Source organism: Saimiri boliviensis, chromosome 17 (assembly GCF_048565385.1).
Source record: "Saimiri boliviensis isolate mSaiBol1 chromosome 17, mSaiBol1.pri, whole genome shotgun sequence".
In the NCBI taxonomy this organism is placed as follows: domain Eukaryota; kingdom Metazoa; phylum Chordata; class Mammalia; order Primates; family Cebidae; genus Saimiri; species Saimiri boliviensis.
Window position 1 is genome coordinate 46,186,823 of NC_133465.1, and position 19,287 is coordinate 46,206,109.

Genomic DNA, 19,287 nt, shown 5'->3' on the forward strand with positions numbered 1-19,287 from the left:
GGGTGTGCAGCCCTGCAGGGCTAGCCCATGGAGGAAGCCTAGGTGAGAAGCAGGACCCGGAGGGGAGAAGATGGGACTGGGGTCTGGGTAGCAGCAAAGACCTGGTTACTGCCCAGCTGTGGGGGTCACATCCCCCTGGCAGGTGGGGGCCCTCTCTTTGTTATTTGATTCTCCCTTCTCCCAGGTCAGAGCTCTGTGTCTGGCAGGGTTTGAAAGATGTTGGCTGGACCCAGCACAGCGCCTGGCACTCAGGAGGGGCTCCAGAAATATTTGGCATTAGACAGCTGTTTCGTTGAATGGGGTAGTAGGGTGACAAAAGCAAGAACTTTGGAGGCAGCTAGAACTGGTTGGAATCAGTAGCTGTGTGACATTGACAAAGTTACTTAACCTCTCTGAGCCTCAGTTTCCTCTTTTATAAAATGGGACTCTAGTAGAGTTGTTGTGGGGATTAAATGAGACAAGATACTGATGCTTCATACAGTATATAGTACGTAATAAAATCTGAATAAAGTTGCTAGCTGTGTTACCACAGGTAAGTTACATGAGCCCTCTAAACATGTTTCCTTCCCTGTTGTCATAAGAATTCAGTTAAAGGGAGTACACCTGGCCGAGTTTTGGGTGCGTCACAGGCACTTAGCAAATGTTAGCCTGACTCCCGCCTGGATTCATTCCCCCTCCACCTCTTCAATGTCTCTTTCCTCTGCCCCCAGCCTCCGTGACCCCTGCCATCCCTTCCAGGACATCTCATCTCTCATACCTTCTGTCTCTTAGCCCCTGACACTCCCAGCAACAGAAGCTCACCAGGTCTTGTGGTCTGTGGTTTTCTCGGGGCTCGGCTCTGATGACTATGGGTGGGAGGGGGCCGCTGAGAAGGAGGCTGGGGACAGAACAGAGACCGTCCTTGGACAAAAATCCCGGTTCTGCTTTTGAGAAAGGATTTAAGGATTCCAGGGGGTCTAGGCCTGTGTCTTGCCCTGGAGAAAAAGGCAGAGGGACCTCTCCCTGAGCAGCCCAGGTACAAAGCTGCCATTGTCTTCCTCCTGATTTCTAAGTCCAGAGGTTGCCAACAGCACCCTCAGCAGCTGAGCTTCCCTGAAGTGGGGCTGTGCGGAGAAGGGCAGGTGGCGGGTAAGAGGTGTCCAGAGAGTCAGCTGTAGGAGAAGTCACTGGAGCTTCGCGGCAGGAGGCAGAGATGGTTCCCACACAGGTGACTCCCTAGCACCGGCTTCACCAGAGGCCTGGGCCGGGCCACAGAAAACACCCTCTGGGCCAGGGAAGCAGAATGCACCAGACATGATCATGCTTCTGCTTCAGTCACTCGAGTGCAATTGCATAAACCAAATGCGATCAATGAGCTTGCCTTTCCAGCCTCTTTTTTTTAAACACTGGGAAATGGTTTGGGGGCATCTCATCTGCTGCATCTGTTGTGCTTCCCAATGTCAGATAGTATTTACTTTGAGCGAATATCAACTATTCTGTCCTAAATAAACTGACGCAGCCACAAGAGGACTCCAGGGCAAGAACTGCCTCCTTACCTGCCCTCGTGCTAGCGGCACGGATAGCTGACCTTGGGACCTATTGCATCGTGCAGGAACCGAGCCAGTCTAGACCTGGCCAAGCCTGTGGGGAGATGTTTATTTACCCAGAGATGAGAACCAGGAGGCCACACTGTGTGGTGGTTACCGTGACATGTCAGACAGTCCAGCCAGCGAATTCCCTGGGGTTAGTGAACAACAGATAAAAATAAGGTTATATCCATCCTCAAAGTGAATATGGGCAGGAGAGAATCTGACAGCGGCAGAGAAATCTGAATTGGGTCACGCACAGACACAGAGAGGAGCCCGTGGGGAATACACATGCTGGCCTTTCTGATTTCGCATGAGCTCAGCTGAGATTCACTTAGTCTGGAGCAGCTCTCCCTAGAAAAAGGCCTGGGCAGTCTTTTCAGCACATAGACCTCTGTCTGCGTCTCTGCATGGGCCCAAGAGAAGTACAGGGACAGTGAGGCTGGCTGCTCGAGGAGCTGGTTCTTCTCAGACAGCTGCTCCCGTGGGTTGGGAGGGCCAGGAGGGCTGGCTTTTCTGAAGCCTGACAGGGTTGCTTTTCTGAGTTAAGGGAGAGGGTCCCCCCACCCTGCACCTTTTTTATTCTTCCTAGTTTCTCTGGGATCTCAGACCAGAGAAACATGGTCAATTCTAACTATCTTCTCTGCAAAGAACGCCATGGGCCCACCTGTCTCTAAGGCTAATATAGCCCCCTTCTGCTCCCCTGAGACTGGAACACCTGAGGAGGCTCTGTGCGTGCCTGTGTGTGTGTGTGTGCGTGCATGTGTGTGTTTGCCCACGTGCACGTGTGTGAATGCAGGAGGGGCATCTATCTACCCACTGAAGATACTCTTCAAGTCCCGCCCCAGTGTATATTCCCTAAAACCCATTCCTCCCCAACCTCCTCCTGCCTTTCCCCCATCTCTTTTGCCTTAATTCCCCCCGCCAACCCCTTCAAGGTGTGTTTCTTCTCCCCCAACTGTTCACCCTGAACACAGACATGCAACTGAGAACCATTCCCAGAGAAGACGGCCCATCTTCCTCTGTTAAAACATCTTAAAAAGATCAGTTGCCTGATTTCCTTTGGCCGGCTGCCTGATTTCTTTTATATTTCATTCATTCTCCCAGACTCAGTGATAAGGACAGGAACTAGTTAAAGGGGCGAAGGGAGGTTCTCTTTTTTCTGCAGAGTGTGCAGGTTTGTTACATAGGTATGCACGTGCCATGGTCGTGGTTTACTGCATCCATCGCCCGGTCAGGAGGTTCTCTTTAAGGACCTGATCAGAGGGCAAGATGGACGATGCCTGCCGGAGAAGAACTAGACAGCGTGGGATGAGGCTGGTGGGTGCCACGGTGGATGTGCGGGGAGGTCCACGTGCGCCTAGCAGGGTCTGGTGGGAAGAGGTCTAGTTGGGAGCCCAGGGAACCAGGTTCAGGTTCCAGCATTGCAAAGATCTCCCGAGAGACTTCCGGCGAGTTGCTTCCTTCTCCGAGCCCCAGTTGACTCACCACACAATGAACGGAAAGGCCAGATTCACTGTCTGTAAATTGCCTTCCAGCTTGAGTTATGCATTCTGTGGGGATGCAAATGGGGCGAAGAAATTGAACTTGGTTTCCTTGTGGTCAGCAACTTTTTTTTAAAGTTACTATTTCTTAAACGTCTCCCAAAGATTACCAACGGCACACATGTAAGTTTTTCTAAGCATTTGATATAAATGGATTAGTCGCCTTCCACAACAATCCTAGGAGATAGGTACCATTAACATCCCCATTACACAGATTAAGAAACCTAGGTGCGGAGAGGCTAAGTAATCAGCCCAGGTAGTGGAGCCTGGGTTCAAACCAGGCAGTCTGGCTACAGAATCCCTGTTCCTCACCACCACATTCAACATTCCAGGCACCGTGCGAAGTGTTTACACAAATCCTCTCCATTTTGCAGTTGAGAAACCCGATACTCAGAGCAGTTGAGCAATAGCTGAAGGTCACACAGCTGGGAAGCAGTAGAGATGAGATTCAAAGTCGGCAGAGCTCCAGAGGCTCCGCTCTCCCCCACACCCTCCTGCAACCCTGCCAGATGCTCGGGACCCCAGAGCAAGTTTAACCAATATCCCTACATTGCAACGTCTCTTCAAGCAAGTCAGCTCCTCTCCCTGGGCCTCAGTTTCACCATCTAGAAAGTGACTAGGGGATTGGGCCGGCTGATCTTTGAGGTCCCTTGGAGCTCTGAGAGTGTGTGGTGTGAGAGGTGTAGTACTTCTAGCTGAAAGGGTAGATCTGAGGCCTGGGAGCACCTTGAGCCTGGCCTGGGGTTGCAGCCAGGGAGGCTGAGGGAGACAAGGCGTGGGGGTGAAATGAACAGGAAACTTCAGGTTCATGGCTGTGAACCCAGAAAGAGGAGGCAGATGTATGAAGCAGGTAAGAAAAGGAAAGAGAAGCCCCAGGTAGGCCTCCCGGGCGGGCTTCCCAGGGGCCACCCCAAGCTCAGGATGGCTGCGTGAGAGCCACGTGCAAGGGAGCAGGGGTCAGGCCAGCACCGAGCCGAGGTCAGAACTTCTGAGACACCGCAGTTTGAGGGAATTAACGTTGCTGGGGGTTTTGTTTTCTCTGTAAATATTAAGAGATGTCCAGTGATTCCAGAAAAATGTATCTGAAGCCGAGGTGGCATGTTTGTGTGGTTGGCCCGGCTGCCTTTTCCATGACCGCTGCTACATTCTTCCCCTTCAGGAACGGAGGGTTGTTTTCCCATCCGTAAGCTCATTAGGATGGCCACACTCTCAGGCTCCTCCACACACACACACACGCTCCAGCAGGTTCCCCTTGGGGACACACGTGCACACTGGCATTGCCCCCTGGCCACACACTCACGCACACAGTCGCAGCTGTGCCTTTTAATATTTAATGCCGTTGCTGCGAACACCACTCCACACTGACTGCATCCGTGCCAAGCTCATTTCTCTCAGGGCGCCGATTCCCAGCTTGGAGACCAGCTGACAAATCTTGTTAAAAACCTTCCAGCCCACTGAGTCTCTTGGAGGAGGGTAATGTCACGTGCTTTCGAGATTAGAGAATGGACGTCATTACCAGGCAGCTCCATTTTCAACGAGGCTCTTTCCACTTGGGGAAATTGATGGAATCACCTATTGCGTGAGTGTCTCAGCCCTCCCTCTAATTCCCCCCAGCCCAGAGCTATCGCAGCTCTGGGTCCTTCAGACGCCTCTCGGTGCATTGCAGGCTGGATTGACCTGCTCTCTGGCTTGCAGAAGTCACGGCAGTGGGTGGGCACCAGGGCATGAAGTGACGTCGATACCTGGCCTGTGTGGGGGCTTGTGTCTGCTCCTGTCTTCTCTGCTCCTGCACAGTTGGTATCCACACTATGGTTTGAATGCATGTGTCTCTCCAACATTCATATGTTGGAACATAAACCCCAAGGCAACAGTATGAGAAGTGGTTGGGGGGTGCTTTGGGAGATGATAATGTCATGAGGGCTCCATCCTTGTGAATGGGATTAATGCCCTTATATGAATAAAGGAGCAGGTGGGAACTAGTTTGGCTCACTGTGATCTTCCCCTCTTCCCCGATGTGAGGACACAGCATTTGTCCCCTCCATCCAGAGGGCACAGCAACCAGGCCCTATCTCAGAAGCAGAGAGAGCCCACGCCAGACACTGAACCTGTGGGCCTCTTGATCTTGGACTTCCCATCCCCTTAAACTGTGAGAAATACGTTTCTATGGTTTATAAATTACTCCATCGGTGGCATTTTGTTGTAGCAGCAGGAAGGGACTGTGACATACGCCAGCAGAGGGGGTGATGGGTGGTCCCAGCTCTCATGCAGCCAGCAAAGGGTCCCATCCCTGACCCCTGGTCCAGCATGCTGCCATCTCTGATGTTGAGATTCACTTGGGGCGGATAGCAAAATAGGACAGAAGATATCTACGGAAAGTTATAGATTATAGTCTCAAACCTTTTGGAAGGCCAAAAGTAAAATACTGGGGCAGGCTGAAGGCGGCTGGCTAGTCCATTAAGTTAGGGAGAAGATAGAGAGGATCAAAACCCTCCCAGTTAAGTCTGTTTACCCCACATCCCTTTGTCTCTAACAGTTTCCTCACGTAAACTTTGTGCTGGATGGTTCTTTCAGTGGGAGATCAAAGGGGAATTACCTGTTAATAGTGTTTACTCTGGGCCTGGAACCTAAAGCTTTTATCATTCATATAACCACTCTTTTAACCATGTTCATTATCCACAAGTGTGTTGACTTAGAGCCTCTGTTATGAATAAAAGTGTGAACAGACAGAGGGTTTGGGTTGATTGGTTGCATTTTGCCCTTTGAAAGCAGCCACGGCCATCCCTAGCCCACTGGAAACCCTGTAATGGTGTGAGACTGCATTCATTCATCTGGTTGCTGAGTCAGTGCATTCATTCATCCAGTTGCTGAGTCAGTGCATTCATTCATCTGCATTTAGTCAGGGTCTGCAGGTCAGACTTCCGCAGACGGTGATCAACATCTCACTCTGAGCCCACAGAAAGGCCCTCCCTCTAAACCCCAGGTTTCAGAGTCAAAGGGCTGACAAAAGATCAGGGGCTCTAGTTCTGGGCTGAGCTGGGCCAGGTGAGCAGGCCACCACGAGCCGCTAGCTGCAGTGTCCCCAGGCGTCGAGGTGACCCGGACAACTTGGCCTTCCCAAAGCTGCAGTCAGATCAGCATGTCCGGTTCAGTGCTGGCTGCGGGTGTGGGGCGTATCCCATGAACTCTGGAAGAGTATTTGCACGATGGACCTCCTGTCCTTATCCTCCTCCTGCCTTTCAGCCTCTCGGTCCTGTGTCAGCGGACGGGCTCAGAGCACCCCTGAGCGACCTGTGGTTCTGAGCATCTCTAAGAAACGAGGCCTGGGGGAGGGCAGGGAGGAGGGGAGAGGGGACGGGCAGGTGGGGCGTGGGGACTGCAAAGCAAGGACACGCTCATGTGCCATTTACCAAAGACTTTTGTTTTCCTTTAAAGCCATTGTTTCCTCAAGGGACAACTTTATTTGTGTGAGTAACATATTGCTCTCTTAACAAGTTGAAAGCAGAACACCTGGAGAGGTTTTCAGTCCCTGTGACAAGGAGCAATGAAGAAGCTCGTGGGCCTTGGGCAGCCACTGTCGCCCTCCCGGGCCCTGCCATTTCCCCTGTCCTCTCCTCCCACCCCAGTGGAGCCGCAACCTGAGTGTGTCGTCCCCACTCCGGAGCCCAGAGTGTGGCTTTGGTCAGGCGGAGGCAGCCGGCCTGGTCTGTGGGAAGCACCACGCTCTCCCGTCAGGAGCCTGGGAGGGCCACGTGGCCAGCGAGGGCTTGAGTGTGCCCGCAGGATGCCATGGCGGCTGCCGTTCCTGCCGGCTTGGAGGACGGTGGAGAAAACCATGGAGGGAGGGGTGCAGAGAGCGCGTTTGGCCGGTTCATGTCCGCTTTTCCTCACCGAGCCAAGAAGTCTCCCCACCGTCTCTGGTCTGGGAGACAAGGCTGGTTTTCAGAAGCCGGGCCTGAGCCTTTGAGCCCCCGGGAGGAAGGTTCGTTCAGAGGACTCACCAGGCCACTCCCACACCCCTGGCACGGCACGCATCCTCCTCGGCCCCTTCATTCCGGCACGTGGGAACCGTTTCTGGACTTTCGGTCTTTGGTTGGGGACACAGTAGCTTCTGTCTCCCAGTGCTGCCCGGCCGGTGGTAGCTTATCAGCCCTGTCTCTTTTCAGCGTCGGCTGAGGTAGCTGGGGTTGGGGTGAAGCTACGTTCTGGAGCATGGGCTCGCACGCTGGGAGGAGAGCTGCTTTTCCCTGAGCAGCTTTTGGCGGGGGGATGTCCTGAGTCAATGCATCTGCTCCCTGTCCCCACCCCAGGGGCCCTGGGAGAGCTCCCTCTGGTCCAGGCGGAAGAGCCGCCTATGGGGAGAAGGTGGTGGTGGTCTCGGCCTCCACACTCATGGAGGAACGCCGGGCGTGCCGACAGGAAGACCACTGCCGGAGCTGCTCCTGGCTGAGGCAGCCCAAGTCCTTGAAGAGCTTGAAGAGGTCATTGCGGAACTTGACACCGATGAAGGCGTACAGGAAGGGGTTGACGCAGCAGCGGACGCATGCCAGGCTGTAGGTGATGTCGTAGGCGATGTTGAGCCGCTTGCTGAGCTCACAGCTGCTGCTGGTGATGTTGAAGTTGGCCACCGTCTGGGCCAGGACCACCCCGTTGTAGGGCAGCTGGAAGACGATGAAGACCACCACCACGGCGATGATCACCTTGATGGCCTTGTTGCGCTCGAAGTTGCGCGCCTGCAGCAGGGTGCGGATGATGACGAGGTAACAGAAGCTCATGGCCAGCAGGGGGACCAGAAAGCCAATCACCATCTGGGCCACCTGGATGGTGATAAAGGCCTCCACGTGCTCCGTGATGAGCGAGCATCGCATCGCTTGCTCACTGCTGCTCCTCTGGAGGCCGCTGTACAGGGCCTCAGGGATGGAGAGCACCGTGGCCAGGATCCAGATGCCCACACAGGACAGCTTGCTGATGAGGAGGACCCGGGCACGGTGGCGGTGGGCTGAGACGGCCTGGACGATGGCCACGTAGCGGTCAATGCTGATGCAAAGGAGGAGGAGCATGCCGCTGAAGAAGCTCATCTTGTAGATGCCGAAGATGAGCTTGCACAGGTGGACACCGAAGGCCCAGGACTTGGCGGCGCTGTAGGCCCAGAAGGGAAGGGTCAGGAGGAAGAGGATGTCGGCCATCGCCAGGTTGAGCAGGTAGGTATCGGTCATGGTCTTGAGCCTCTTGAAATAGATATAGGTCAACACGACCAGCCCGTTGCCCAGGAGGCCCACGAAACAAATGAAGGAGTACATGACAGGGAGGAACCAGGCTTTGAAGTTCCGCACATCCCGCTTGGAACACAAAGTCTCGAACAAAGTATAGTCCACCGTGGTGTTGTCTCCGATGTAGTCGTCCGTGACCTCATCTTGACACATGCAAACCTTCGGGAAGGAGACAAGGGACAACGGGCCAGGTTAGCTGGGCGGCTCCAACTGTGGCTGGAATGTAGCCTAGAGCCAGCTTCCCTCCCTCCCTCCCTCCCTCCCTCCCTCCCTCTCTCCCTTCCGTCCTTCCCTTCTGCCTGCCTGCCTGCCTTCCCCTCTCTCTCGTTCTCTCTTTCTGACATGCTCTCACTCGGTTGCCCAGGCTGGAGTGCAGTGGTGCAATCAGGGCTCCCTGCAGCCCTGGCCTCTCCAGGCTCAGGTGATCCTCCCACTTCAGCCTCCTTCGTAGCTGCGACGACAGCCTGAATTTCTGTATTTTTAGTAGAGATGGGATTTGGCCGTGTTGCCCAGGTGGGAAGAACGGTGGTTTCATCAGAGGGTCTGCATCATCTGCATCATAGCATCACCTGGGAACTTGTTAGGAATGCAAACACAGGCCTCACTCGAGAATTCTGAGCCAGAATCTCAGGTGAGGGGCCTAGGAATCTGCGTTTGCCTAAAATCTCCAGGTGATTCTTTGGTTTGATATCAGTGCTTCTCAAAGGTTAACTCTAATCCGAATCAGCTGGTTAATCTCGTGCACATGTCTATCCTGAGTCAGTAGGCTGAGGTGGGGCCTGAGATTCTACAGTTCTGCTAATAAGTAGCAAGCGGCTGATTTCGCAGTCTCAGAGGCTCTACTTATGCGGACGGGGGATTGGAAATCGGCTGGGCTCTGGGGCCAGATGACCGTTGAGCTGGTTAAACCCTCTTGCCCCTCTCTCTCCAAGCCTCAGTTTTCTCTTCTGTGAAATGGAGATGAATCCTATCTGCTTCACATGGTTGCTGTGAGGTACCTAGCCCAGGCTTCAGCACTGTTTCCTCTCCATGGAGCTTTAATTTTGCCCTCTGGAAACTCCGTGAGAGTGCGAACGTGTGTCTTTCTTCTTGACCCTCCTTTAGAACGTGGTGGAGTTTTCCCGGGGGGCTTACAAAAGACCTCAGCTCTAGGGGGAAAATCGATGCGGAGTGGGGGTCAAGGCTGAGGAGCGCCTGGAGAGGATGGCAAATGCTCCCATTTTTGTGGCCATCGAGCCTTGGGTTTGGGGCGAACTGCTGTGATCATGGGTGGTGGGTGACATGGAGAGAACTCTCGATCCTGGGTCCCATCTTGGCACCCAGCAGGAGCTCGGGCAACTTGAGCCCAAGTGCCAGAAACCCTGTGAATGGATGGCGGCCATGGGGGTGGGGGCGAGGCCTGCTCAGCAGCTGTGTCCCTGAAAGGAAGCGCAGCTCTCCTCTCCCACTCTCCCTCCCCACCTCTCTGCCTCTCTCTTCCTCGCCTCTCTTCCGGCAGATCCCAATCAGCAGGGCTCAGCTGCTGGGGCTTTTTTTAGCCTGTCGGCAGGGCCTGGTGAAGGTTCAGCAGCCTGCTGTGATTTTATCAATGAAAGAGGGGGCCCGTGCCTGTCCGCGCCTCTGCGCACAGCGATGTACAGGCTCATGCAGGGCAGGGAGCTGGGCTGGAGGACCTGCCTCGCGAGGCTCGTGGTTCTACCTCCAGGAACCAGATTCAGCAGCTCAACAATGATGGGTTTCTACACGTTTGTGCTGGAGGGATTCACCGCATCTTGTCTCTATCTCTTTTTCACATCCAAGTTCTGAATTCATCACTGTCCTGGAACAGGGTGAGGACAAAGTGATGTCCAGGAGCCTTTCCTTTGGCCACGGCTAGCCTGAGATGAAAAGTCAGTGGCAGCTCCTCCTCCCTGTCCTGGGCGTGGCTGCAGCCCGAGGACCCTGAAGACCCCTTCAGCCATGGTTATGGCCCAAGGCCTTAGACCGGGGGCCCTGCATGAGGGGGGTCTGGGTCTTCTTGGAGGGCGGCACTCCTGGCTACTATAAAGTGCACGCCCCATCATCCAGTCCTGCCTTCCCTTCTCCCCTTGAACCTTGTTCCTGTTTTATAATCCCCCTCCCCCAGCCTCGCTGCCTCTGCAGCCCACAGCCCCACCACATCCTGCCCCATCTGAGCACCCCCTCCCCAAGTGAAAGGAAAGAATGAGTCTCAGCTGTCCTCATCCCCTCCCCAACGTTCTAGCCTCTGCTGCCAGCAATACAGCCCCCAGAGTCCTGGAGAGAGTGGGGAGTGGTGATGGGGAGTGGGGCCAGGCTGTGGGCTGCAGCCCAAGCTCCGGGGGCCTCTGGAATGGGGTTTTTGGGAACAGTGCCCAGCCCGGGGCCTGCCTCTGGCCTGAGTTTCTGGAAAGCCGCCTCTCTGGCCTCCAGACCTGGGGACGAGCCGAATTCTGTAGCACCGCCTCTCCAGCTCTGGCCTCGGCTGGACTCCCCTACCTCCACCCTGAGCTCCCACCTCTACGAATCGGGGAAAGTTGACTTTGCGAGTTACAGTTTCTTCTAACTTTGGCACTTGGTGAGGCACACTTTCTGCTTGTTTCTGGATTGAGAAACAGAACTTTGTAAAGTGGGGCTCTTTGTTCCTGCCGAGTTCAGGCCTGCTGTGACATATGTGCTCCTCTATCCTTCCCGCCGTCCCTAGGGCCCCATCCTCTCTTCCCTCCCCGCCAGAGGCCGGATGGGTCTCTGTTTAGCTGAGGGTTGGAAAGAGACAACTTTGGGGTGATAGGATAGTAACAAGATCGCCAGATCCAGGGCAGTTTTCTCGGCTCACACGTGGAGTTTTACGTGCGCGGGCATGCGCACACAGGCACAAACCCCATACCCTTGTTTGCTTTTGGCAGCCCTTCTCTCTGTAAGAACTCAGAGTTGATGTTGTTGTCTCCTGGGCAGGGAGATTGGAGGTGGAGGGGGAAGGTGGTAAGTTATTTTCCCCCTTGTTTTAATCTAAATGGAGTAAAGGAAGTACAGAGGACATCTGTGCCTCTCCAGGGTCACTCGGCAGATGGCGAGGGGGTGGCCATTAGCTTAATGAATGGCAGGTGGACTTGGGTCTGGGTCTTGTCTCTTCTAGCAAATGTCCAGCTCCTCTACCAGGCCCTGGCTTGGGCGGCCGTGTGGAAGAGGGAACAGAGCTTTCCTTGGCAGGGAACCTCACCTGGAAAATGACGAGGAGAGCCATCGCCAGCACCCTCTTCATTGGTTTCCCTGTAGGAGACAAGGCGAGAACGTTATTGCCTGGCAGGGACGTGTCTTTGTTATTAAAGAGAGGAGTCGAGGGGAAGACACTGTTGAGAACTCTCCTCCCCAGCTCCAGGCACTGTGTTTGCTCAAAGAGAACATCAGAACCAGATTGTGCCTTTGAACACCTGGCCCGCTGCCCAGCATCACTGTCCTCACCTCCTTCTCGTCCTCCTCCACTCCCAGGTCCTGGAAAGAAGCCGCATCAGAATTCGGGGCAGCCCCTCCCACCCCCTGTCTTGGCCCATCTGGGCTGCTTCTTAGAGCCCGGAAGTCTTCTTTCTTTTTTTTTTTTTTTTAGTAATTTTTTTTTTAAGAGATGGGGTCTCGCTATGCTGCCCAGGCTGGAGGGCAGTGGCTATTCACAGGCGCAGTCCCACTACTGATCAGCACGGGAGTTTTGACCTGCTCCATTTCCGACCTCAGCCGGTTCACCTCTCCTTAGGCAACCTGGTGGCTCCCTGCTCCTGGGAGGTCACCATACTGATGCTGAACTTAGTGCAGACACCGACTGGCATAGTGCACTACAGCCCAGAACTCCTGCGCTCAAGAGATGCTCCAGCCTGAGCCTCCTGAGTAGTACAGGCAGCGCCACTGCGCCCAGCTAGCCCAGAAGTCTTCTCTAGCCCAGACTGCCCCTCAAGACGGCTTGGCTGGCGGGTCTGAGCGCCCCCTCCCACTCCACGTGATGTGGGACAAGGAAGCAAGGCTGTGAGGTCGTGGGGTAGGTGCACATGTTTCCTGCCCTGCTTTGATGCTGGTGGCCACTGGCCCGGGAGCATTTTCCCAGCACCCGGGTGAGTGGGCAGCCCCATGCCCATGAGGCCAGGCCAGGGAGGCGGGGTGCGGAATGGGGCCGACCCCACAGGCAGGGTGGAGAGGTGAGGTTCCTGACTGGTCCACAGCAATGGAGACTGCCTCAGGGCCCCACCAGCTCCACAGCACCCCATCACTGAAATGACCTTCATTCGGCACTGACCGTCGACCAGTGGGCCCACACCCCCGGCCTGCCTTTGGGGCAGAGATCCCTTCCCTTTGATCTCGTGCAGTCCCAGAATCGAGGAGGTGCCCCCAAATTGCGTGCTGATGAATATAGGAAGGATAAATACATGAATGACAAGTAAACGAATGCCATGTCCTTTTTCCAAGGAAGAGGGCATCGAGATGGCCCGAGAGGACACAGAGGGGAGCTGCCCTGTGCAGTGCGGGGGACGGACGCTGTTCCCTGACGTCACGACTTTTTTTTTGTTGTTTTTGGCTTAACTGAGGTGCCTGCCTACCACTCACTTTCTCTCCTTTAACTTGTTTTCTAGCCTAGGCTTGGGGGGCAGGTGGAAGGGGGAACGGGGTCAGCTTTGGGAAGGGATGTGTTCTGGGAGTCAGGAGGCTTCCTGGGGTCTGAGCAGCAGATGGAGACCCCGGCCTAGCACCAGGCCCGGAAGTGCTCACTTTGGTTTTGTGTCTGAGCCTCGGGCCCAGCAGGAACTTACTTCTTCCCGGGGCTGAGCAGGGAGGACAGATGATGGAGTAACCTGCGTCGATGTCTTAGCTTGCCTACAAGTCAGGGCGGAGGTAGCCCTGTTCCTGTAGCCTGACCCTCGGGTCCACTGGAAAGCCAGTAACTTCAATGCCACAGGTGAAGGCAGGCCCGTGGCAGCTCCAAGCTCAAGAGGGTCAGGGAATGCGTGGGAACTCGCGGAAGGCATTTTCTGGAGGCCAGGGTCCCTACGGAGGCTGGGGAAGCAGCGAGAGCCCAGTGCTTCCGTGTCTTTGGCAATACCACCACCTGCTGGAGACCTTGCTGCATGGCACCCAGGTTGCAGTTGGTGACCGTGTTCCCAGGAAAGTGTGTAGTAGTAAAGCCCAGGGATCGTGGGCTTGGGAGTTCTTCCAGGAAGGAGAGACTGCATCAGGCTACGTAAATAAATAGGTATTTCTCCCTCCTTGAGCAAATTATCCTGCACGCTACCGCTAGACACATCCTCCTAAAGCTTAGCTCTGATGCCAATCCCCACCTCACCTTCATCCACAGCTCTGAGGATGAAGCCCCTGATGCTTGGCCTGGCAGTCCCGTCCTCCACTGTCTGCTCAAAGCGGGCTTCCTAGCTGCATTTTCTGTTCTGGGGACACGCAGCTGCTGTTCCCTTGTTCCCAGCTTGCGCTGGGCCCTTGCAGTCCTGCTGGGATTGGATCCTGTTGCAACAGAGCTCCCCACTGCACCCTTAACTCCCCTTTCTCGCTGAGTTGCCCCTGAGCGCCTGAGTCTCGGTCCACATGTTTATGCCCAACCACACTCTTCAGGGTTCAGCGCTCCATCTGCCCTCCACTGACTCATCTAGAGGTTGAGTCTCGAGGTTTCTTTAAACACGTCAATGTCTTTCGGTTACTCTAGAGAAAGCCCGCTCTGACTGTCAGGGAGAAATGAGAAACCTCAGTTGTGATAAGTCACAGTGGGTGAGATCTGTGTTGATGACCCCTTCTCCTTGGTGCTGGCCCACTCCTGCTGCTCCCCAGGGGAGGGGGACTGGGGGAGTGCTGGCGCGTGTGCCGCCAATTCCTCGTTCCTGGTGTCCTGGAGGTGGTGGATGAGCAGGGGGCTTGTAGGTCCAGAACAGATGGTTTTCAAGAAAGATCACAGGGAAACTTAGGGGGAACTCTGGCATGTGGCAAAAGGGAGCCTGGTCAGTGGCCATGAGTCAGATCATTCCTGTCTGTTGCAAAGTCATAAAGCAACTGGTCTTGGGCAGCAGCTTGGGTGAGATCAGTGAAGTTGGGAATCTCTGGGGCAAAGGAGTGGTTGACCTAGCTGTTGGGTGTTTTCTGGGTTCTTGAGTTTTCAGTAATGATCATCATGAAAATTCCCTACAACTCCAACCTGAGCCCCCAGCCTGAGAGACTCCTCATCTAGGAGAAGAGAATCGTTGGCTGGCTGGCTGCCCCTACCCCCAAACCCTGAACTTCCATTCCCACAATTTTCTAGGTCCTCCAGGCTACCCAGGAAATCACAGTTGCCCAATCCGCTCGCCCCAAGAGCCACCCCAAGCTTTCTCCCCTCTGCACTTCCTTGCCTGCCAACACCACTTCTCTCTTTTGTCTTTGTTGGATAGGAGAGAGAGAGAGGAGAAGCAGGGAGGTGCTGAGAGATCTGGAGATCTGGGAATCCCATTTCAGACAGCAGGCAGGGATGGGTGAGAGCTGGATGGATCTTACAGTTTCCATGTTATCAACTACCGTATCTAATGAGATCATCGATATTCGCTGAACTCTCACTGTGCGCCAAACTGTCCGCACGGATGGTCTCATTTCGTCTTCTCTAAAGCCCCATGAGGCAGGTGCTACTATTATCCCCGTTTACCAGTGAGGAAACTGAAACACAGCAAGCAACTTTCTGAGAGTCACACAATGGCCAGCAGTGGAGCCAATGAAAGCAGCGAGAAAAAGACACATCCTCATGATGGGAAAAGATAGACCATCCAAAAAAGAAACCACACTCCTAACCATCCTTCTGTGCTGCCACTGTTCCTATGTGTCACTTCCTCATAGGATCTTGTATGCTACCCTTGGTGATCCTCACTCTGTATTCCAGAAAATAGAGGCCCAGAGAGATTAAACCAAATGCCTGGGGCCACACAGCTGCTAAGAGAGGGACCTGAGACTTGAACAGGACAGCAAGGCTTGGGCTCTCGCTGCTGCATCAGGCTGCACTTCTGTGAGTCTGTGTGTCTAGGGTGCTCCGTGGAGCACAAAGGGAATCTTCACTCCCCACGTGTCACTGGCCCCCAGGTACTACTGCTTCCATCCCCAGCGTCCCTCAGAGCTGGCCCCACCTCTGTTCTGACACAGGGCTTTGCTGCCACAGAACCCCTTCCAGAACACAAATCGATCCTTTAATTCACCAAATCTCCGATGGCTGCCCGTTGCTTTCAGGATAAAGTCTAACTTCCTTAGGGATGCGGTACTAGTTGTAAGGATTGGCTCTCTGCCTGCGTCCTTCCTCCCCATCTTCCTCCTTGGCATGGCCAGCTTCTCCACCCTCCCCTCCACTTGCTTCCTTCTTGTCTGTTACTGTTGTCTCAGCTGACCAGCTACACACGTGCAGCCTTAGTCCCCAGGACACCGAAATAATGGATTTGAGTATCTTTAGGTGGAGCGTGCATCCTCTGGGTCACTCTACTCCCCTCCACTTCCTGCATCTTACCCCCCTTCCCTCTTTTACCTTGTCGGCCTCTGATGGCAATGGAGTTTGCCATTCCTGCCGCAACCTGGGCCCCCTGTGGCTCCTTGTTTGGTTTGACAACTCCTACACACCCTTCAAAACCCACCTTAAATCTCTCTCTGACTCAGGTTCACAAGTCCCTTCTTGTCTTGCCCTTGACCCAGTCAGTGCTGTATCTCACTCTGTTGCAGTGGCTTTGTGACCTGTGTGTCACTCTTCTCACCAGACTGGTCCTCCCTGAATCCCTCCACAGTGAGAGTTGACTGAGAGTCCCAAGCAAAGAGGAGAGATGTTTTCCAACCGTGACCCCAGGCTGCAGCATCCTTCTCCTCCCCAGCCAGGTTTCTGGAAGGCAAGAAACTGGCCCTGAATTAGCTTCAGCCTCTCCCTCTGCCACCGTTTATGTCTGAGCTGTGAGACACATGCCCTTCATGGATTCATTTTTCCTGGCTTTGCTTTTGATAATTCTGAAAGATGTTTGGTCTCATTGCTCGAAAGTGGGGCGGGCGCCTCAGAGCTGCTCATTCAAACTGTGAAAAAGGCCAGCTCAGCCCCGCTTCGGAGTTTTCATTTTGTGTAACAGAAACCCTGCCTCCTCACCCACCTCTTGCTCTCTGCTGGGCAGATGAAGAGCAGAACAACAGACCCATCCACCCCATCAACGGCCAGACAGAGCCCCTTTTGAGCAAAGCTCTCGGCGGCTTCTCCTCCTACCAGTATTTCGGGTTTGACCGTTGGGGCTCTCTCGAGTTGAGTGAAGTAGCAAGAACACCCCTTCCTTCTGGACTGGGTGGAGGCCCTCCCTCCCTGCATCAAAGCCTAGGAGTCTAGCACCCCCAAACCTAGTCTAGGGGCAAGACACTGTGCACATCTTCCCAACTCCCTGATCAGTCATGTGGATGGCTTGAAATCCATCAGCCAGGCTGGGAGAATTTACACCATGGAAATTGGCAAGCACTGCAAATTCAGGACTTTCCCTCCAGCCTGGAGGCAGCTACCAGTGCTCCGCCCCTGGGAGCTGCTTTTCAGACGCTCAGCAGCACACCTTGGTTTCCTTCCCGGAGGCCAATATGAAAGGCTGGAGCAGGGTCTTCTGTGGATGACGCCTGCCCTCTGGGATTGTGATCACTGGGGAGTGGGGTTTAAGGGCAAGTTGGCTGGGAAATGAGGCATTTAGAAGAGATTTTCAAAAACTAAACTCTGCTGAGTTCTTGATACGACAGATTCATTCATTCCACAGATATTTTCTGCTCACATCCTCAAAGCACCTGAAGCTGCCTTTCAGGAGTTCACAGTCAGTAGGTGGGGGGTGACCACTTTAACCCTTTCACAGCTGTTTGCTGGGTCCAGATCCAGGGTTCAGGACAGGCGAGGAAGGAAGAGATGAAGTCAAGGAGGCTGTGGTATGGCGGGGAGGGGTGTGAGGACAGTACCAGGGAACCTTCACTTTTTAAAGCCAACCCCTTGCGGCTTTGAGGCCGCCGTGGTGCATTGTTTGCTGGTGAGACAAGCCATCTAGGAACCTGGTCTTCTTAGCCCTAGTCTCATCTGGCTCCACAGCTGAGATTTATAAAGGGGGTATCTGGAGCTGCATGAACCACTCAGAACACCCTGGGTGCTTCTCCTGGACCCCTTCTAGCCAAGACGGAGGTAAGACCCGAGACAGGGCTTTCTAAAGAGCAGAGTTGTCTGCAGGGGTGGAGTGTGTGAGGTTTGCTCAGGGGCAGGAGCTGTGCTGAAGGTCTGGCTGTGATCTCTCCAAGCTGAGAACCCTTTGCCATTCCACACCATAGTGCCCGCCTGCTTCGTAACTTGCAAGAGGCAACAGCAAAGGCAGAGCGAAGCCAGTGGGATGTGCAGTGAAGAGAAAGCAAGCACAGTGTGCACCTGCACAGCAGCGTTCCGCTCTCACTACCCAGTCCCCGTTAACTGGCATCTCCTCGTGACCCCAGGTGGACAGGGATACAAATCCCTATTTAGCAGGGGAGAAAGGTGGGAATCAGAGAGTGAGTAGAAGGTCTTAAGCTCTCTAGGGAGAATTTCTTTGTTGAAACCTGTCTCCAGAGGTCCCAGAGGGATTCACCTATCACCCTCATGACGAGAACAGGTTCTGCCCAGACCACCAAGCCCAGCCCCTCCTCTCTCTTACATCCCTGCTATTTTAGAAAGACATGACTTCGGCCCCTCCGTTGTCCTCCCTGGCACCAAAGGCTGCCCACTTCCCCAGGTCTGAAAGGGCAGGTGCACCCCTCCTGGGACAGCAGGCAGCATTCTCTGGAAGCAGCTTCCAATGCCCACCAAATCAGACCCGCTTTCTCCAGGAAGCACCCCTATGCGTTCCACCCACCTCCTCCACCCCCATTCCACAGGGTCAGTCTGGGTGTCCAAGACCCTGATACTGTTCCTTCTCACACGAGGAGGCTCACTCACCCAGGTCCATGACGCTTTCTGGGCGGTAAAAACCACACAGGAAGGCTGTGCCCGGCCTCGCTCCCTCTGTCTGGGGAGGAAGTGGTTTGAGCCCCTTTTAGGCAATGCAGCGAGCCAATCTCTTCCCTGCCCCTCCCACTCTTGCTCCTCCCTCCATCTCTCCAAGATTCATGCAGGGCACCTTCAGTGCCTTCGGAGATAAAGATGCAAGTGAAAGGTGAAGGAGGATGACAGTCACTGGTCATAGGATCCTGACTCATCAGGTCATTTACATTCAAAAAGCCCCCTGTGCCGCTTGGCAGAACCTAGATGAGGGGCCATTTGTTGATTCAACAAATATTTGTAGCATCAATGTCACATGCCAGGCCAGGGGTTAGATGTTGGGGAGTCAGAGATGGGTGAGAGAAGTGTCCCTATCCTTCCCTTGCTCTGCTCGGGAATATAGTCCCGAGCATAATGTCATAATGGAATATAGTCCCGAATGGCTTTTTCTCTGGCTTCTGGGTAGGTTAGGCCAATGGGAGTTGCTGACACATAGTGACAGGTATAAGGGAAGAGATATGCCAGGATGTATCTTTTTTCTCCCCTCCCTCCCCTCCCCTCCCCTCCCCTCCCCTCCCCTCCCCTCCCTTCTCCCTCCCCTCCGCCTCCCCTCCCCCTCCCTTCTCCCTCCCCTCCCCTCCCCCTCCCCTCCCCCTCCCCTCCCCTCCCTTCTCCCTCCCCTCCCCTCCCCTCTTCTCCTTCCCCCTCCCCCTCCCCTCCCCCTCCCCTGCCCTCCCTTCTCCCTCCCCTCCCCTCCCCTCTTCTCCTTTCCCCCTCCCCCTCCCCTCCCTTCTCCCTCCCCTCCCTTCTCCCTCCCCTCTCCTCCCCTCTTCTCCTTCCCCCTCCCCTCCCCTCTCCTCCCTTCCCTTCCCCCCTTCCCTTTCCTTTCTTAATGACAGCTTTATTGAGCTATAATCCACATA

General features: G+C 54.6%; 1 protein-coding gene across 1 annotated transcript; it reads right to left on the reverse strand.

Moving 5' to 3' along the window:
• Positions 1–5,246: 5,246 nt before the first annotated feature.
• On the reverse strand, positions 5,247–18,408 carry CCR7 (C-C motif chemokine receptor 7). Its single transcript, XM_003942818.3, has 3 exons — positions 18,323–18,408; positions 11,594–11,643; positions 5,247–8,535 (listed from the first exon to the last, which is right to left on the reverse strand). Exons 1-3 carry the CDS (start codon positions 18,330–18,332, stop codon positions 7,459–7,461), a joined length of 1,137 nt encoding a protein of 378 aa, XP_003942867.1. The 5' UTR covers positions 18,333–18,408; the 3' UTR covers positions 5,247–7,458.
• Between the last annotated feature and the right edge of the window lie 879 nt (positions 18,409–19,287).

What these genes read in the sequence shown, in the direction of transcription:
- CCR7 (XM_003942818.3), bottom strand. An exon ending in CTCTCCTCGTCATTTTCCAG is followed by an intron (nt 8,536 to 11,593) that starts GTGAGGTTCCCT and finishes TCCTTCCCGAAG; the next exon opens with GTTTGCATGTGTCAAGATGA.